A 19,853-nucleotide genomic window follows, 5' to 3' on the forward strand; every position below is an offset into this window, starting at 1 on the left:
TGGGGGGGGGGGGGGGTTGCTGGAGAAAGGGGAAGGAGGAGGAACATTTAAAGGATAACTATGCCGAAAGTACTCCTATGTTTTTTCATTTAAGCTGAATTTGTTTTCCTTAGAACACATCAAACCGATCTAATTTTACTGTTACGGCAAACTAGAGATTTTCAAGAATTTCCTAAAATATGCTTGGAATAAAATCTTGGGTTATACTTTTCATGCATATTTTTAGATTGTTAAACCTATATTACCAGCACACACACCCCTGAAAATATCACCAGATTTTATGCCAGCTTGTTCCCTGTCATTGACTTAGAAACTAGTGAAGCCTTTGGATAATCACGGGCCAGCCAGGGGACTAGTATTTTTAGAAGGAGGTATCAGCAATGGCAGAGTCCATACTTCTTTCCTTTTAGTCACCGTTCACAACTGAGCATCGCTGTGACACATGTATGCCGGCATTTGTTTCCTGAATTTGGCACACATCCTCATTGATATTTTGCAGTTGTAATAAACAGGTTTGTTTCAACATTACCAGCCATCTCCGCATACCTGGAAGGATAAAGGTGATGGTTTCCCCCAGTCACACCACGTCTGCCTCCTATAGGAGTAAGGCATATGCAGTGCATTTTTATTGAACAATACATATAACAAAATGAACCCAATTAACACACAAAGTTACTGCTACTTAAAGTTCTGGATTTTAACATGAGGAGTTTGTGTATTTTGTGGGAATTTCCCATAAGCACCATTCATTCAGCATTATAACTAGAATCATGTGTACTAAAACATAACACGATCTTCTATTGACTTTTCCCTCCACTGTACTATCATAACTTACAAGGGGGATGGCAACAACAAAGTATCTGACACATGGGTACATACATGGAAATTCCTTAATCATTCCTTATTGATAATATTAAAAACGATTATGGGTATAGGACTAGGACTGACATTTGTGTATTTTGAAGGAATATATAAACTGTCTAGGCTTCAGCAAACATTTCCATGTAACCTATCTAGTGCTTACTTGAAAACAAATCATCCGGGTTAAAGTTCGTTTTTAAAGATATTTTTTTTTATACATCAAGTATGTGTCTTTTTTTATTATAAAACAAAATGAGTGCTTGCTATCATTTGGTAATCTTATTGGTAATTTATTATGAAGTCAGTGTCTTTAGACCGTTTCATAAATGTTTTCTTGTGTATGAGAAGAACATTGTTTCTGAATAAATGTAAATGTTCTTCTTTAAAAAGCAAAAATACACCTCAAAACATCTGATATACCTAAAACATCTGATTTTTGTTTTGTGTTTTATCTTTGACTAGGAGAATAACCAACATCCCAGGAGAGACCCATTAAAACATCTTAGCAATGGACTCTGCTCCACCTCTTCTCACTCAAACCCTTCCTTCTCAGTCTCCTCATATGAATCCTTCATCACCTCCACAATCTATTTCTGAGCAGATAAACATATCCCCCACATCTCCTCAACCTGCTTCCCCTCCAAGCCCGCCATCATCTCTTCATATCTCTTCTGATTCCCTTTCACCTCCTCATATCACAAATCTGCCTTTTCCTTCTCAAAATTCTCCATCAAAGTCCTTGCCTTTACCCTATATCAGTCCTGCAGCAACCTCTCTCCCTCTCACTTCTCCAGTTTCTCCCTCCCCTGTCTCACTGTGTGCCCCTCCTGAGAGCATTTCTCCTCAAAGTGTTAATTTCTGTCGTCCTCCTGTTACTCCAAGTCCACCTCCAAGTGCTCTTTCTCCCCCTCCACCATCTGAATCTCCTCCTCCAGTCTCTTGTACTCCATCTCCAGTTTCTCTATGCCCACCAGCTGACTCTTCTGCTCCTTCCACACCTCCAGTCTCTTCCACACCTCCAGTCTCTCCCAGCATAAGTATTCCACCTTCCCCACAAAATCCTGACAATTGTCCATTATTCACACTGCCTCCATCCTCACCATCTCCTCCTCCATCTTCCCTTTCACCATCTCAAACATCACCTTCTCCTTCCCCTCCACCTGCATCTCTGCCTGCCTCATCATCCCTGCTTGGCATTTCTTTTGCCGATGAAGAACTGGATCTTCAGCGCCATTCCAACGGTTTTTCTGATGGTTCAAGCTCCAAGTCCCGTCAGTTTCCATGTACGATATGTGGGAAACAGTTCCGTTTTATCAGCATTCTAGCACTTCATGCAAGCACCCACAGGGTGCGTGGAAACCTTGCACAGGGTCGTGGAGGGCACAAGACTCCTTTTGAGACAAACTCCCAAAGGCCGTTGCTGCTGGGGCGCCAGCATCAAAAAGAACCAAATTCCCCAGTAATATCAAATTCAGCTACAGAAGATGTTCAGGAGCCAGTCCCGCTATTGACTATTCCAGCTAAACATCCCACACTTCGCCACCCTTGCCCTTTTTGCAAAGGTAAATTTCGTAAGGCAGCTGAACTGGAACGCCACCTCAGAATTCTTCACAGGCCTTATAAATGTCACCTCTGTGACTTTGCAGCATCTCAGGAGGGGGAGCTAATAGTTCATGTTGAGAGGAGACATTCAGCTCCTCAGCGACCCAAGATTGTTCCACCTACACCAACTCCAACTCCTGCTCTGCCTCCTGCTGAGTTTAAATGTGAGGTTTGCTCCCAGAGCTTCACCCAGTCCTGGTTCTTGAAAGGCCATATGCGTAAGCATAAGGACTCCTTTGACCATCGATGCTCAGTTTGTGGACGATGCTTCAAGGAGTCATGGTTCCTGAAAAACCATATGAAGGTCCACCTTGGCAAGATAAAAGGGGTAGGAGGGCAGGAGCCCCCTGTACATCAACCTTCTCAGTCCACCCATACCACAACTTCAAATTCCCCATCATCTTCCTCATCCTCCAGGCTCCTTGGATATCAAAATTTCTATTCTGGCCTCCTACTGAGATTGCCTCCACCTGGGGATGCTACCTGTTCTCAGATGCTCCAGGCTACAGCAAGAGCAATGCAGAGTGGGGATAGTGAGCAAGATGGAGCAGGAGCATCTGCAAGAGGGCAGACAATGGGTACATCGGTTGGAGAGGGAGCTTCACCCAAGGTTATGTTACCACAAGGCTCCTCTGGAATTGTGCTGAAAACAGTGGGTTTTCCAGGTAAGAATGTACATTTTGTTACGTTGTTTACTGTAGACACTAGTTAACATGTATTTAAACTAACTTATTTAGTTACAAAGTACTAATTTATGGTCAAGGTTATTATGTACAAATGTAATGAATGAGTAAAAATTAACATTAATATTGTTTCTCCTCTAGCCCCCTCCTATGTGTTCCAGAAATGTTTTCACATGAAACATTACTAAAAGGAAGCTAAAATTATTGAGTTTGTGTGGAAGGCTTCCACTAAATCAGAGAATCCTGTTTACTATTTGTTTTTATCTGTGTAGTACAAGTCATTCACTTGGGATAATTTACTGTATTAATTATGGTAATATATTTCCACTAACACATACCATGGCTTAAACCTAATTTCTTGCCTTTGAAATTACCTGTGCAAAAGAAAAACTTTTTTTTTCAAAATCCTACCCACTATGTCTGATAGTGATCTGGGCTACTGGGGGGATTTATTAAGCAATTGCCTATCGCCACCAGCTAGTATGCAGTTTGAGAGGGGGCAAAAGAGATTATGTCTGCACTATGCATATAATATACGTTGTGCAAATTATTGGGACAACAAATCTAATGCCAAAAGACAACATGAAGAAGATCTCGTGTACAGATTTGGATCCAAACCAGTAATTGAAAAATAGCGAAACAATAGTTCAGACTTAAAGTGATATTGAAATCAAAATGATTTTAAGATATTACAAATGCAAATGAAATCACTTTCAGTGGATGTGGCTCCTTAATGCCTAAAAGTTTTAGTTTCCTGCAGAATCAGCTGGTCCCCTAAGCACTGGCCCTGATATGCAGTTTTAGGGCTGATTGACACTGTCTGCGTTCGAGCTGCGCTGGCCCTTTTTTCCAGAGCAGCCTGAGCGCAAGATAGACAGATTGCTTTGTCATAGATGTACTTGGCACATAACACTAGGTGCGTGTGGTGTGGGCTTTAAAAAAGTACAGCATGCAGTGAGACGTGGTACAACCTCATCGCACTGTGGTAAGCCCATAGAACTGAATTAAATGTTACTTGTGACATTTCGATAAAGTTTTACACAAAAAAAAAAGAAACCGTGCAATGCCGCTCTGTCTGACACATCGGCTATGTTCGGGGATATGCACACCAGCAGCTGTATGGTTGAGCTCCTTTCCCTTGTGGGGTTCTATGGAGCCACCCATCTCTGCTAGTAAGTTGTGTGTGTCTCCATAAACACATGGCAAGCCAATTCCCCTTCCCTTCTCCAAGCTAGTAGATGGACAACAGCTGGAGATTGCTCTGTCCCTTGTGATCTTGTACTGGACAGGAAGTTCAGGGAAGTGGAGATAAAAGAGTTGGAGCCAAGAAATTCTTTATTGAAAAACTTTGAGAGTTTAATATTACTTTATGTAAACTCATAATCTATAATTGAATATAGAAAATGCATTCAAGTACCCTAACTTTTAACACAAATATATCTTATTTGTGTATCACTCGGCTGTAGACCCTCAAATCATCTCTGAATTGGTGCTGACACTATCCTTCCTTCTGGAGGGTGGCTACTTTGGTTCCCCATTGTCCCTGTGTGTGTTGTAAAGCAGTCACTGCTCCAAGCTCACTCCTGTGATAGACTACAATCTCAATACAGTTTAGTAAACTAAATGTGAGATTCTAATCCATCAGTCTATTGTTTTCCATAAAGTGGAAAACATATTGTAGGGTTTACAAAAGAAGATTGTAAAAACAGGTATTTGGCTTGACTGTAAAAGTAGACTGGAGAGGAAGTGTAAAGTCTCGTACCACCCCCCTTCCTCCCGGGTCGGAGCCTATTTCAAGAGATGATAGTCATATCTTTTAGTACTTGTCTCCCCACTGAGATTTCTGCAAGTGTTTGCTTCAACTAAGGCATTACCAAAAGTAGTAACCAGTATGACATGAGGCTCAGGGCAACCATAGATAGGTAGTTCTCTCGTCAAGAATGAGGATAATTGACTGATCTGCCTGTCCTTGAATGAACCACAGAACCTGCAATGGTTTTCTACCAAGTCACCCATCAAACATATGTGTACTGAAATGACTGATTCCTTGTCTTTAGTGAAAGTATCGGTGTCCATGTGCATACAGAAATTCGGTCATAAAACCATAAAGACTTCCAGCGCTCAAAGATACTGCTTGCTATTGCACTGCTTGGTTGTTGCAAAGGATGTTAGAATCTGTTGCATCACTTGCATTTGCATTGTCATAAGTGCTTAAAGAGTTATTCCTTTAATCTGACCATGTTTCATGTTACACCCATATTCATTCATATGGTCAGGTCCTCATCCAACCCCCCCCCCCTCCCTGAATAGTGGGGTTCCTCTTCCCGCAGGATCCAGGCAACTTATCGATTTGGCTCGCTGTGCATTGCTCTACCTATGCCATCATGCAACCATGTCATCCATGCAAAGATCCTTTCACAGGAACTTTGAATGGAGAGACTGCAAGACCCACCACAGCAGAAGGACTCCTAGTTCTCAAAGGAGTACAAGTGCAATGACATCACAGCACTTCTAGTCCATTGACACTTCGTCCCTTCTCGTAACTGAAAGTCTATAACAGTCCCTTATATCCAGAGACTAGGAGAGAGTCTGCAGGAGCTTGTGATCACCGTTGCAATGCCTTGCAGGCTTTAGTGAATACTATTAATAAATGCACATTTTTTTCTTAATGATTTGTGTGCATTTATTCATTTTTTGCAAAAGGTGGACTAGTTTTTTTAAAGTAATTTAAACCACCGTCCAAGGATGTTTAAACCACTTGAATCACAGCCTACATTTTAAAATGGTGCTGGGATAGCAGCTATTCATCCCAGTGCCGTTTTAAAATGGTGCCCGTTCTCAGATGCAAAAATGTATGTATCCAAATTTGCTACCGAATTAAAGTCTTATCTGTCCCGAAAAACCCCCCAATTATAATGCATTTCGGTAGACTACAAAACCTAAAAGATATAGTGTGGAGAAGCAAAACATCGCTGAAACAAGGAAAAATGCTCTGGGACTCAAAGATTTAGGGAGAAAAGGCCTGGAGACTCAAGTAGTTAAGAAACATTTCTTTTACTGGGTGATCGTTGTTTGCATTAACTCCTACACACTCACTAAACAGATGTTCTCCTCCCTTAAATTCTTATTCTATGACAAAAAATGACATTAGCATGCAATTATAAAGTTAAAGTCACAAATGCATTTCTCTTGCACTGATTACAAAGTTTCCCTAGCAGATATACTCATTTTTTTTACTTGCATTACAAGGAGGACACATATGTATAGTCCATTCTATAAAAGGTGTTGTTATTGACTGTATGATGCAGGGTACATTTTGATCACATAGCCACTGAGGTTATCACAATAATTGCTTAATACAATCTTACAAAATAAAGTATACTACATCCATTCTTAGGGCCTGTTCACACCAGGTGTGTTGAGGCTGTGCTGGCAGCCCTGCTCAATGTAGTCCCAACGCAGAGACCAGCCTATTTGCCCTGAATCAACTCAGTTCAAAGTTGCAGTGGTGTGTGCTGAAAAAAAAAGTACTGCAAACCATCCCTTACTTAAAGTAGACGTAAACCCTAATTTAATGACATTTTAGTTTTCTAAAGCATAAACAATTGTAATTTATTTTTAAATACTTGTTTCACCTTTTTTCATTATTTGGTGCTGCTGATGTCCTGCATTCTATTTGCAGCCACATCATGTCTATATGCATGCACTCTAGCAATAGCTGCATGGCATCTCTCAGCCATTCATGCATAATGTGTGCAGTTTCCATTGGAAGCCCATAGAGCAGATTGACAACACAGGAGGCACAATTGGGAGACCGGGACAGAGCATTGTCACCTTGAAACAGGAAGTGCCTCAACAAGGACCTATTTGGCGAGATCACCAGGGTTTTTTTAGCTACATATTTAAAAATAATGAAAATTAGATTCAAAATTACATGAAATAAAATCACATAACATGTTAAAGCTTACATGAGATTTTAGTTCTTAGATTACATAAACTTTAAGAGTTCTGAACATGACCATATCATTAAAATGCAACTATAGAATGTGGGCCTGCATCCCTCCATACCTAATGCAAGGCTGATTAGGGGAACCTTCTTTAGCTTATGTTATAAGCTTTGCCTTTATTTTGTACTGTTGCAGTGGACATGAGAATGTGACATTAGTTTTCATATTTTTTAGAGGTGCACAGAAATTAAAATTTCAAAACTGATTTCATCACTGAGTGTTTGTACCTCGCTCTCCTTCCTGTGTCAGTGAGCAACCGGAGCTCAGCCTGCTTTGACAGCGCTGGCTGTCTCCGCCCACACACCGCTCTGCCCATCTGTGACAGGAGGCTGAGTGGTGTGGGAGGAAAGACGCCAGCCGCTCATAGCACTCTTCTCCCGCAGCCCTCGGCTGCCTGTGACAGTTTCTCTCCTCCCCGCTGGGACACAGAGCAGCTCCCAGCAGGAAGGAGAGAACAGGATGCAACACTATATCAGCAAGAATGTTTCGGCGGCCGATATATCGGTGCATCCCTAATATTTTTACTGTTTACTTCTAGCAGAGCCCTGTTGTTCTGCTCAGTGTTTTTAAATTCAAGCACCTTCACAATTCAGGGGAGCATGACCCATTCCATAAGGTACAGAATATCTGACTCTGGACTTCTGTCTACCTTTTCTGTCTAAAATAATTGAGCTTAAGCTGGTAATACGCGGAGCAAATTTTGGTCGCCCTGTAGAAGGATCCCGTTCAAAAATTGTTGGCTGAACAGAGCCTGCATCCCATCAGATGTGGGCACTGTTTGGGTATTCAGCAGCCGAAGAGCATCGACTGCTGAATACAATAGCTGCCAAGGGGAGAGTTGTCCATCCATGCTAGCACTAGGAATCTGTTAGACTTGTTTTCATGTAGCCTTGCAGGCTAATCTATTACACCGTGTGCACGATTATTAGGCAAGTGAGTATTTTGACAAAATCACAATTTTTATGCATATTGTCCAACTCCAAGCTGTATAAACATGAATGCTGATTGGATTTAGGATCTCAGAAAAGTAAAAAATAATAAAATATCTTGCAGAGGGATGCAGCACTCTTAAAATTGCAAAGCTTCTGAAGCGTGATCATCGAACAAAGACAAAATCACAATTTTTATGCATATTGTCCAACTCCAAGCTGTATAAACATGAATGCTGATTGGATTTAGGCATATCAGGTGATGTGTATTTGTGTAATGAGGGAGGGTGTGGCCTTAGGAGATCAACACCCTATATCAAGGTGTGCATAATGATTAGTCAGCTTCTTTTCCTCAGGCAAAATGGGCCAAAAAAGAGATTTAACTGTCTCTGAAAAGTCAAAAACTGAAAAAAAGTATTTCAGAGGGATGCAGCAAAGAAAACACAGAACCACAGATCACAGAACCATCAAGCTACCAGGAACCAAGGCGCAAAATAACTGCCCATGAACTGAGAAAAGTCAAGCGTGCAGCTGCCCAGATGCCACTTGCCACCAGTTTGGCCATATTTCAGAGCTGCAACATCACTGGAGTGCCCAAAAGCACAAGGTGTGCAATACTCAGAGACATGGCCAAGGTAAGAAAGGCTGAAAGACGACCACCACTGAACAAGACACACAAGCTGAAACGTCAAGACTGGGCCAAGAAATATCTGAAGACTGATTTTACTAAGGTTTTATGGACTGATGAAATGAGAGAATTAAAATTTCAAAACTGATTTCATCACTGAGTGTTTGTACCTCGCTCTCCTTCCTGTGTCAGTGAGCAACCGGAGCTCAGCCTGCTTTGACAGCGCTGGCTGTCTCCGCCCACACACCGCTCTGCCCATCTGTGACAGGAGGCTGAGTGGTGTGGGAGGAAAGACGCCAGCCGCTCATAGCACTCTTCTCCCGCAGCCCTCGGCTGCCTGTGACAGTTTCTCTCCTCCCCGCTGGGACACAGAGCAGCTCCCAGCAGGAAGGAGAGAACAGGATGCAACACTATATCAGCAAGAATGTTTCGGCGGCCGATATATCGGTGCATCCCTAATATTTTTACTGTTTACTTCTAGCAGAGCCCTGTTGTTCTGCTCAGTGTTTTTAAATTCAAGCACCTTCACAATTCAGGGGAGCATGACCCATTCCATAAGGTACAGAATATCTGACTCTGGACTTCTGTCTACCTTTTCTGTCTAAAATAATTGAGCTTAAGCTGGTAATACGCGGAGCAAATTTTGGTCGCCCTGTAGAAGGATCCCGTTCAAAAATTGTTGGCTGAACAGAGCCTGCATCCCATCAGATGTGGGCACTGTTTGGGTATTCAGCAGCCGAAGAGCATCGACTGCTGAATACAATAGCTGCCAAGGGGAGAGTTGTCCATCCATGCTAGCACTAGGAATCTGTTAGACTTGTTTTCATGTAGCCTTGCAGGCTAATCTATTACACCGTGTGCACGATTATTAGGCAAGTGAGTATTTTGACAAAATCACAATTTTTATGCATATTGTCCAACTCCAAGCTGTATAAACATGAATGCTGATTGGATTTAGGCATATCAGGTGATGTGTATTTGTGTAATGAGGGAGGGTGTGGCCTTAGGAGATCAACACCCTATATCAAGGTGTGCATAATGATTAGTCAGCTTCTTTTCCTCAGGCAAAATGGGCCAAAAAAGAGATTTAACTGTCTCTGAAAAGTCAAAAACTGAAAAAAAGTATTTCAGAGGGATGCAGCAAAGAAAACACAGAACCACAGATCACAGAACCATCAAGCTACCAGGAACCCATTATCCTCCAGGGCTGTCATATTCCAGAACTGCAACCTACCCAGAGTGCCCAGAAGTACAAGATGTTCAGTGCTCAGAGACATGGAAAAGGTAAGGGAGGCTGAAACCCGACCACCACTGAACACCACTGAACAAGACACACAAGCTGAAACGTCAAGACTGGGCCAAGAAATATCTGAAGACAGCGTTTTCAAAGGTTTTATGTACTGATGAGATTAGAGTGACTCTTGACGGACCACATGGATGGGCCCATGGCTGGATCAGTAACGGGCACAGAGCTCCACTTCGACTCAGACGCCAGCAAGTGGAGGTGGGGTACTGGTGGGCTGGTATTAATAAAGATGAGCTAGTTGGATTTTCGGGTTGAAGGTGGACTCAAGATCAACTCCCAAACCTACTGCCAGTTTTTAGAAGACACTTTCTTCAAGCAGTGGTCCAGGACAAAGTCTGACCATGATCTGTATGCAGGACAATGCTCCATCGCACCCTATTGAGAACTTGTGGCCTCTTCTTAAACGGAACATTTACGGTGAAGGAAAACAGTACACCTCTCTGAACAGTGTCTGGGTGGCCGTGGTTGCTGCTGCACAAAAAGTTGATTCATCAACAGATGAAGAAACTGACAGACTCCATGGATGGAAGGCTTGTGACTGTTACTGAAAAGAAGGGGGGCTATATTGGTCACTGATTTTGTTTTTGAAAATGTCAGAAATGTTTATTTGTACATTTTGAGTTGTTTGTTTATTATTCTCACTTTAACAGATGAAACTAAACAAGTGAGATGGGAAGATTTTTGTTTTCCATTTAATTGCATAATAATCCTGCACACTAATAGTTGCCCAATAATTGTGCACACACAGATATTCTCCTAAGAAAGCCAAAACATCACTTTTACTTTCTTACATATTCAGGTTTATTAACATTTTGGATTGACCGAGGGCACTGGAGTTGTTCAATAATGAAATGAATCATCAAAAATGCAACTTGCCTAATAATTCTACACAGAGTGTAGTGTGTGGCCATAGACTAGTAAAATTTCATACAAAAAATCTTGTCAGAACATTCAATAATGCCATCAGAGACTTGACGAATGTCGTTTGAAATCTTTTTTGATTTTAACATTTGATTTTGGAATGAATGGAGTTTTCCCAGGCAAAATCCACATTCACTCTTAGAATTCGTTTGAGAAAATGTTTCCATCCCGCTCTTAATTTTTCACTACAGGCGAAAACAATGGCCAGTTTGATCCCACTATCTATAAGAAAATCAAATCAATCCTGAAAAAAAAAAATTCAAACTAAATTCTACTGTTGTATGGCCATCTTTAGTCAGTAAACTTTCAAAGGGTTTGTTTAAATGCATGGAGATTTATTAGAGCGATAGGAGTTCAGGATTAGAGTATTCTGTATAGTGTAAAAGGGTGCATGTTGGACGGGTTGGATGTACATGACTGTAAACTAAAATCTATAAAGCTTATGTACACAAAAAAATTAGTGTCGGTGTGTAAAGAATCCTCTTAATGTTTGCTTCTTTTTTCATAACTATTCCCATCTTTCTGCTCAGACTGCACTCAGAGTGGAAAATGAAAAGTGTGCAGAAAAGTTGGCATTGTCAGTTGAGAGGTGTTAAACAGTTAAGTTTAGGGTAGTGCTTCCCATGCCTGTCCTCCAGTTTTACCAACAGTGCATGTGTTGTGGAAATCTGCATTGCTGAGACACTTATTCCACTTCTGGTGCATATTTGAGGCTTCCTGCAAACCATACTGATTTTTGTACATTTTCAGGAATAGTTAAAGCTGGATTCCAGAAAAATAGATAAATGCACATATTAAAACATTTCTGTCTGTCCAGTTCTGAGATTTACTCACCTCAGCTGCACTGCACAGTCTGGCAAAGGAGGGGACCTGGTCTTTTTCTGCTGAATTTTCATTTTCGCTTTGGGTTCCCTTCCCACCTGTAACAAGAATATTGCCACTGTCTATTGTTTACCAGCAACTCCATAGGTTGGACTTGATGGACTAATGTCTTTATTCAACCTCAAATACTATGTAACTATGTAACAACATGATTTTATATCTCCCTTAAAATCTCACTCCATTTCTGTTCTGTCCTTCAATATATGTGAATATTGATAGATGATTGATAGAATTACAATGCATGATAGTAGAAAGCCATGATTAGACATAATTAACCTGAACAACCTCCCTCTCCTGAAGAATATATACCACATCCATTACAGCGCCCATAAGCGCAAAACTTTGAGAGAAAACTAGGCTCCTCCTCTGTTAAACCTTCAATAACGCTGTATCATGTCAAATTACAAACAATCATGTCTCTGTTAAGTCTGATTATCTAATCATGTTAATTATGTCTAATCATGGCTTTCTACTATCATGCATTGTAATTCTATCAATCATGTTATTCACATATATATGAAGGACAGAACAGAAATGGAGTGAGCTTTTCAGGGAGATATACAAATTGTATATCTCCTTTATATTTCTCCTTTTTTATTTTCTCACCTACCTGCCTCAGTCAGTCCTTGCCTCGTGCCAGTCTGCCTCTTTCCGGATGTCCTGGACGTGAGTGAGGCACCCGTCCGCACAGCCTTACGTCCTCCAGGTAAGCCCGTGACATGTCATGCTATGCGGGGGCCGGGGGAGGAGCTACCTTTAGGATGCGATCGTGCAGATCGCATAGGACAATACGTTATGGCATTGCTGTATGCGGCCGCTGCCATAATGTATTATACTATGCGATCCGATCGGCAATTTTCTGCGAGCAGCGGGCTCAAGGGGCAGATGCCTCGGGCCCCACAACCTTTATTGGGCCCGGGGCAAGTGCCCTCTTTGCCCTGCGTTAAAGACGGCCCTGACTCCATCCTTCTATACAGGAAAGATTCTGTGTATGTTCAAGTCGAGAGTTTTTTTTTAAATTATCCATTCCAGCCAGGAGTTTTTTTTAGCCCTTAGTCACATGACTCTGTGAGAACTACAAAGGGTGATGCTTGGAACATTTGGTCTACATTTTCACAGTGTAAAGCTGCTAATACATTATTTGAATTTCGGCCAGTTCTACAGGAACTGGCAGAAATTGGCATAGTGGGTGCCACTGTCGGCACCCTTTCGGCCAGCATCCCTTAATCAGCTGATCGAAGGAAGCGGTCGGAAAATCCTTTAACCAACAGACGGGCAGCCAATGAGCTGCCGCCTCTGTTGGGGTATTCTGTGGCCGGCGGGAGAATCCTTGACCAACGCTTGTAAGCGTTGATCGAGAAATCTGTTATATTTTCTTTGTTCAACCTGTGGGTTGAACGGAAAAAAAAGTGTTTGGATTGAAGTAACAGGGATTTCTGCAAGCATATGGATTTAGTAAGCTGTAAAAGCCAGCTGCTGTAAATGAATGGAATGTTAAAACTATGAGCAACTAATGTGTTTTGTGTTTATTAGATGTAGAAATATGAATAAAGTTGGACTTGGCATTTTTATGAGAGTTATGGCAATTCTTTTTTTTAGTTTTGATTTTTACGGGGACTGATGGTAAAAAATATGCTTACATTGATTAACCTGGAGGAGTACAGACAGAGCCATTTGTACATTGTAATAGTCTGTACCAGCATATTCCTCGCTGTTTCTAAATGACTACTATACAAATAAAAGCAAAAAAGTGCTTCTCTGAATTTACCAGGGATGAACATTACCACTTGACATTAAAAAGCTTAGCTTCTTCATTCTTGAGAGTGGAAAATCAATACTTTAAGGGTTCTCCTTATTATATAAATTTGCAGAAGAAAACAAAATACAAAGGCCACTATAAATTCAAACCCCTATACATCGTCCACTCAGACCCCCAGATTTTTATTTACTTCTACCGCTCCAATCTTGCTCCTGTGATGGAGTGCAATCTCAATACAAACTAGTAGTCCATCACTGGAGCCATTTTTAAAAATGTATTTGATTGTTTATCCGATTAACCGATTATTTGAAATTAATAATCGGCTAACTAATCGATTTTGAAAATAATCGTTAGCTGCAGCTCTACCCCCAACCCTATCAGAAAATAATGTCTTATCCACCTAGACCCCCAACCCTATCGGAACATAATGTCTTATCCAACTAGACCCCAAACCCTATCGGAACATAATGTCTTATCCACCTAGACCCCCAACCCTATCGGAACATAATGTCTTCTCCACCCAACCCTATCCGAACATAATGTCTTATCCACCTAGACCCCAAACCCTATCGGAACATAATGTCTTATCCACCTAGACCCCCAACCCTATCGGAACATAATGTCTTCTCCACCCAACCCTATCCGAACATAATGTCTTATCCACCTAGACCCCCCCAATCCTATCAGAACATAATGTCTTGACCCCCGACACTATCAGAACATAATGTCTTATCCACCCAGACCCCCAACCCTATCGGAACATAATGTCTTATTTACGAAGACCCCCAACCCTACCGGAACATAATATATTATCCACCCAGACCCCCAACCCTATCGGAACATAATGTCTTCTCCACCTAGACCCCCGACGCTATCGGAACATAATGTCTTTTCCACCTAGACCCCCGACCCTATCGGAACATAATGTCTTATCCACCCAAACCCCAGACCCTATTGGAACATAATGTCTTATCCACCCAGACCCCCGACCCTATCGGAACATAATGTCTTATCCACCTAGACCCCCGACCCTATCGGAACATAATGTCTGATCCACCAAGAACCCCAACCTTATCAAAACATAAAGTTTGGAACTAGACTACAAATATGACGAGATGCAGTAGTAATATAGTAGACATTATCTGAAAACATTTTCAGGTCTATTCACTAAAGGGTTAAGAGTATGGAAAAGGCAGGAGAAGTGAGGACAGCATAACTGATTTGGAAAACTTCTCCAATTCAGCTCACTTTCTGGTTCAGCTATGTTGTCCTAGATTATTCACTTCTCAAACACTGAACATAACATACACAGATCTGCAGTAAGCATGATCCCCAGCCATAGGAAAATATTTAATTCAGTTGGAATGCAGATTACATCTGTTCATGGTTCCCAATTCTGTTTAATACGAATTACAATTAAAGCAATCATGTGATTTATAGAGTGTTTCAGGGTATTCAACCATATTATCCATCCAATAGACTTATTAAAGTGTTGATGTTTATGCAGCATTTTAGTAACATCAGAAAACCAGACATGTTTGTATGATTTTACGTTTATGACTGCATTTAACATTTGCATTTTAAAGCTAGATTGTTTCTTATGTCTTTAGAAGTCCCAGATTGCTAGCAAAGAGGTGTAGTTTGGACTAAAAATTCAATTACAGAGGTGATACTAAGGAGTGTATTTATATTTTTAAAAAAATCGGCAGAACCCTTTTATCCTAAAAAAATGAATGGACATTTGTTCTGTTCGAATGGGGGCAAAAGCAAATGTTATTTAGTACACTTTCTTTCCAGGTCAAACAAAATATCTAGAAATTACCACATCATGGCCACTAGATGATGCTGAGGAGCACAGGAAAGAAGTATTTATTTCCTATGCTTATCAGCTCCATCTCGTGGCCATGATGCTGTATTTTCCTGATATTAAATTCGACCTGGAAAAAAATAAATTTGTTTTTTCCCCCATTCACACAGAACAAATGTAAATGTAGTTTTGCGGGGTGAATGTTTTCTAAATACCCCTCTTCCTGCTCTGAAGGTGCCCAAAAATACCAGATTTCTATTACTTAATAATACTTTTAGTTTCAACAGGATCAGAGAGTAATTGGGAATGATCTGAATTCTGCAGAAACAAGATTGGCATAAACCATTTAATTACAGCTAGTAATGCTCCAGAAATCAAACTTTACAAATCAGCCGTTTCTGCGTTCTGCAGGTGATAATAAGCACCTCAATTTGTTAGAAATGTGCATTCTCACTCTGGGAGATGTTAACAGCTTGGTGAAAAAAATCTCCCTGTGAATGGAGCTTATTCTTCCCTCTTCTGCAGAGAAGAGTAAAGAATCATCAAAATAACAATGTCTGCACAATTGTCACTGTTGGACAAGTATCACAGCGAGTCTTCACACTAGAAAAAGCAATTGAAGGACAGGCACCTGTTGTTTAGGTGCCTATCTATCTAAGTGACCTTGAGGGACCTCTGATTCCTATTGTGTGTGTGCGTGTGTGTGTGTATAGATCTGTGCTACAAAAAAGATCCTTGGATTTGACCAAACCTCTTTTTTGGAGTACCTCCTAAATGTACAACACAATCTATAGTGTGTGTGTGTGCTAATACCATACACCTATTAATATTATTATTACACTACTATTACTATTATACATTTTATATTTTGTTTACATTGTGGTGGATAGTGTTCCTTGCACTGGACATCTCAATTTGTATGTGTGGAAAGTTTCCCATTAAAAGCCTAGGAGGAAGATTGCTGCCACTATTTATCAGAGTTGGGGAAAAAACTCCTTGACAGGAATGAATATGTCAAAGGAGGCAGATTATGTTTGAACTGCTCCACTGTGCATATACGTGCCTACTTTTTAGGAAACTGTACTAAAGACCTGGAAATAGACATTACAAAGCATACTTGCATGGATCAAAACAGTGCACGAGCATGTTCTCTAGGGCACAGCTTGGCCCAGCTGCAAAGAGCAGAGGTTCAGTCCAAATGCTTAGTGCTCTCAAAGCTGATACTTTTATGTTTGGATGGGCATGGACTGATCAGATCACCTGCCAGGTGATAGTACCTACCACACCATTCATAAGATATCTGACAGCCAATAGCTTGGATCTCCTTTTATATTTTCATTTGGTTTAATGTATAGGTAAGAAAGCAACTTGCATATCTTGTTATTATCTTCTTTTTACATGTATACGGGGGAATACCTTTTATTTTTTATTTTGTTCTTTTTACAGGCACACAGAGGAGTAAGTTATTTGTGTGATTTTTTCAGCACTCACTTCATTTCTTCTTCAGATAAGAATGGATGGAGTGTCAACTCCTCTCAGAGGCCTCGTGGAGCAACTGGAAGAGACTGCCCCTTCTGTGCCAAATCATTCCGTTCTTCCCATCATCTAAAGGTGCATTTGCGAGTTCACACAGGTAAGAAAGTGCCTGTAGCCAAACTTTTCAGTTGAATTAATATTTCTTAACGTATTTTTAAAACTATTTTTGTATTAGATAAATTGCGTGTTTTGTTTAAAAACAGCTGCAGATGAATTGTTTTCTCTACTGTCTTTAGTGTCTTACCACCGGAGGTAAGCGAACTCAAAAATAAATAAATAATGCTGCACTTTTGTTTTTGAACTTTTTGGGTGTATTCATACTTTGGAATCACTTTGTGCCTGCAGCTATAAGTTTGTTTCTTATATTGGCGCAAGAGATTTTGTGTTATTTTAGTTTTTGGAGATAAGTGAACTGATTTGCATTTTGGGTGGGCTGGCTAAATCTTAGCCTTTCCACAGAACCGTGGATGAATATGTGTATGCATATTCTTCCTGCCATCTAGTCATCCTGCAGTTTATGAACTGCATTATTCTTCACAGGCTGGAAAAATCTGCATGGATGAATTCAGAAATAGGGAAGAAAACTATTTGCCAGAAACCATCTGATCTGCTTTATTAGTAGATCACTCATCTCTGTTTACCATTGTACAATTATTTGTTTCCCATTCGCTGTTCAAGTATTCCTCCTCATTCTACGGGTAATTATCTTCTTTTTTTTCTTCTACACAGGAGAGCGACCATATAAATGCCCCCATTGCTCTTATGCTGGCACTCAATCTGGGTCTTTGAAATATCACCTACAACGACATCATCGGGACTCCAAACTTTCTTCAGGTGTCCCTCTAAGGGGTAAGAGTATTCAGCAAGGTGCATCCCAGCAAGAGCGGCTGCTTCCTGCTGTGTCTTCTACCTGGGGAAGTTCCTGCCCTGATCTGCCCACCCCCTGTGAGGATGGGGCTACCTTGCCTCTCCGTCTCCACTTAAGTGAGGGCCAGGGTCCCAGTGTATTTCCTCGAATGCCTGGCAGAGGTGGCCAGAGAAGGAGGAGTCCCTCACATCAACCAACAAATGGGAGACCAGAGCATGAGCCCTTGGATTTGTCACAAGGAAACCCTTTCCACCGTTGCATGTACTGTCCTTTCGTCACCTCTGTGGGAGAACTAATGAGTCTCCATCTTCAAGTACACCATGGAAGAAGATCACGTAGAAAGGGAGGCTACATTCGAGGAAGACCAAGACCTGTGCTCTCCCCCCCGTCCCAAGGCCCAAGTCTAAGAGACAGCCCAGAACCATGTGAAAGCACTGAGTGAACAGAGCACTGAAGGGCAGATGGTATTAGAAGTGCCCTTTGACTGCCCAAAATCCATGATCCACATAAAAAAGAAAGAAGAAAAGGTTAGGGCTGATGAAAGATGGTGGGTAGCTAGAGATGAGAAGGCTTGTGTGGGGTAGAAAGAAAAGAAGGTTAGGAACTGAAAAGAAGTGATTGATTCAGGTAGAACATGTGAGTGTGGCTATACCAGCTAGGGAGGGTAGAATGTGCAAGAGACAGATAGGAGGGGGGCAGAACGTGAGAAGTTCATGGAGGGACCTGTAGAGGAAAGCTATGTTGGAGGGATAGTTGATGTCTTGGAAAAAGACAGTGACACCGTTTCTCAATAGAGACAGTCATTGGTGGACAGAAACAAAGGGACAACATTTCAAGATACAGCTAGGAGGCTGGCTGGTTAATAAAGGTGATGAGATGGTAGACTGATGGAAAAGGTTGGGTATTAAGCACTGTAAACGCTATAGCGAAAAAGTCAGAGAGAGCACTTTTCACTTATGTGACAGAATGCTTGCAACATATCTGATACAAAAGAAACAGCTAGCAATAGGAACACAGAATGGTAGTACTAGGTTGAAAGAAACTAGAGATAGGGTTAAAAAAAAAAAGAATTTAAATAGAAGCATTAGTAACAATGATTATTCTACCCAAAATTCCCCTCTGGTTTCTGTTTATTGCTGAGACTTTATTTTTGATAATTTGGATCGTTATTCAGACCCATCTACAGGTAGAAACCCCCTAAACACCCTTTTTCCGCATTCCTTCATTATTTAGGTTTGTGCTCAAAAAATACATTTCCATGTTTAGAGATTTCTATATTTTTTTTTATTCTTTTCTTGTAGAAAAATAAATAAATCTTTTAAAAAAATAAAATCTCTTTTGAAGTAACAATGTGGCTTTAACACTGTCAAGACGTGATTTCCAGAACAACATTGCACATGGCAGCTGCTGATGCATTACCTCACATAGAGGCCAATTTAAAACAGAGTGGATACTGCTAACCACTCTCCATTGTACACCCCCAGTAAATACTCCACATTGCCCCTGCATCCTATGTTTCATTCATAAAATGCAGAGCCATGGTTTGTCATGCCATGGAAGAGCAGGCAGCCATAGGGTAAGAAAGATTCCAGCATCAGTTACAGAATTGGGAAAAACCTGTCTAGTTATTTGCACTTTGAATGTGGTGGTTGTATTTGTTGTCCTTCAGCACACCTTGACATATGTGTTCCTGGTCAGCTTGTCTATGTCCTCTGCCATCCTTTCATATAGGGAGCCTTCAAAGTGTATTTCCACTTTTGTTTGTCAAATTTGAGAAAACCACTTTTTATTTTGCATATATAAATACAAAAGGACATAGGTAGGCATAGAAGAACTCGGCTGTCATATAGAAAGTGGGTTGAGGGCAAAACGGAAACATCAGGAATGATTGTAAGGCAGTGTCACATGTTTAAAAACCACCAAACTAGGTCCTGTAACGTAGAATATGATACATCATAAGTATGAAAGTATCCAATTTACTTAGGTATATCCAATACATGGAAGACAACCAGGAAACAAACATGTGCAATAAGAGCATGTAGAGAGTGGGGATGAAAGAGAGAC

The 19,853-nt window shown here is 40.9% G+C and overlaps 1 protein-coding gene and 1 long non-coding RNA gene across 3 annotated transcripts in view; both read left to right on the plus strand.

Annotated features, from left to right (window-relative positions):
• The window catches only part of LOC108786265 (zinc finger protein 219-like), a 37,480-nt gene extending 19,008 nt beyond the window's left edge, over positions 1–18,472 (plus strand). For both annotated transcript variants that reach the window (XM_018555516.1, XM_018555515.1), the window contains exons 2-4: positions 1,324–3,128; positions 16,893–17,018; positions 17,651–18,472. In XM_018555516.1, coding sequence (XP_018411018.1) covers positions 1,370–3,128; positions 16,893–17,018; positions 17,651–18,231 — 2,466 coding nt within the window. In that variant the 5' untranslated portion in view covers positions 1,324–1,369 and the 3' untranslated portion in view covers positions 18,232–18,472. The remainder of the gene's footprint in view (positions 1–1,323; positions 3,129–16,892; positions 17,019–17,650) is intronic.
• On the plus strand, positions 4,120–8,353 carry LOC108786266. The gene is made up of 3 exons (XR_001941186.1): positions 4,120–4,204; positions 6,570–6,572; positions 8,342–8,353. It is a non-coding gene; the product is annotated as an uncharacterized LOC108786266 (long non-coding RNA).
• Positions 18,473–19,853: the final 1,381 nt, after the last annotated feature.

The sequence above is a fragment of the Nanorana parkeri genome, unplaced genomic scaffold, assembly GCF_000935625.1.
Source record: "Nanorana parkeri isolate BGI_ZX_2015 unplaced genomic scaffold, ASM93562v1 scaffold199, whole genome shotgun sequence".
NCBI lineage: Eukaryota > Metazoa > Chordata > Amphibia > Anura > Dicroglossidae > Nanorana > Nanorana parkeri.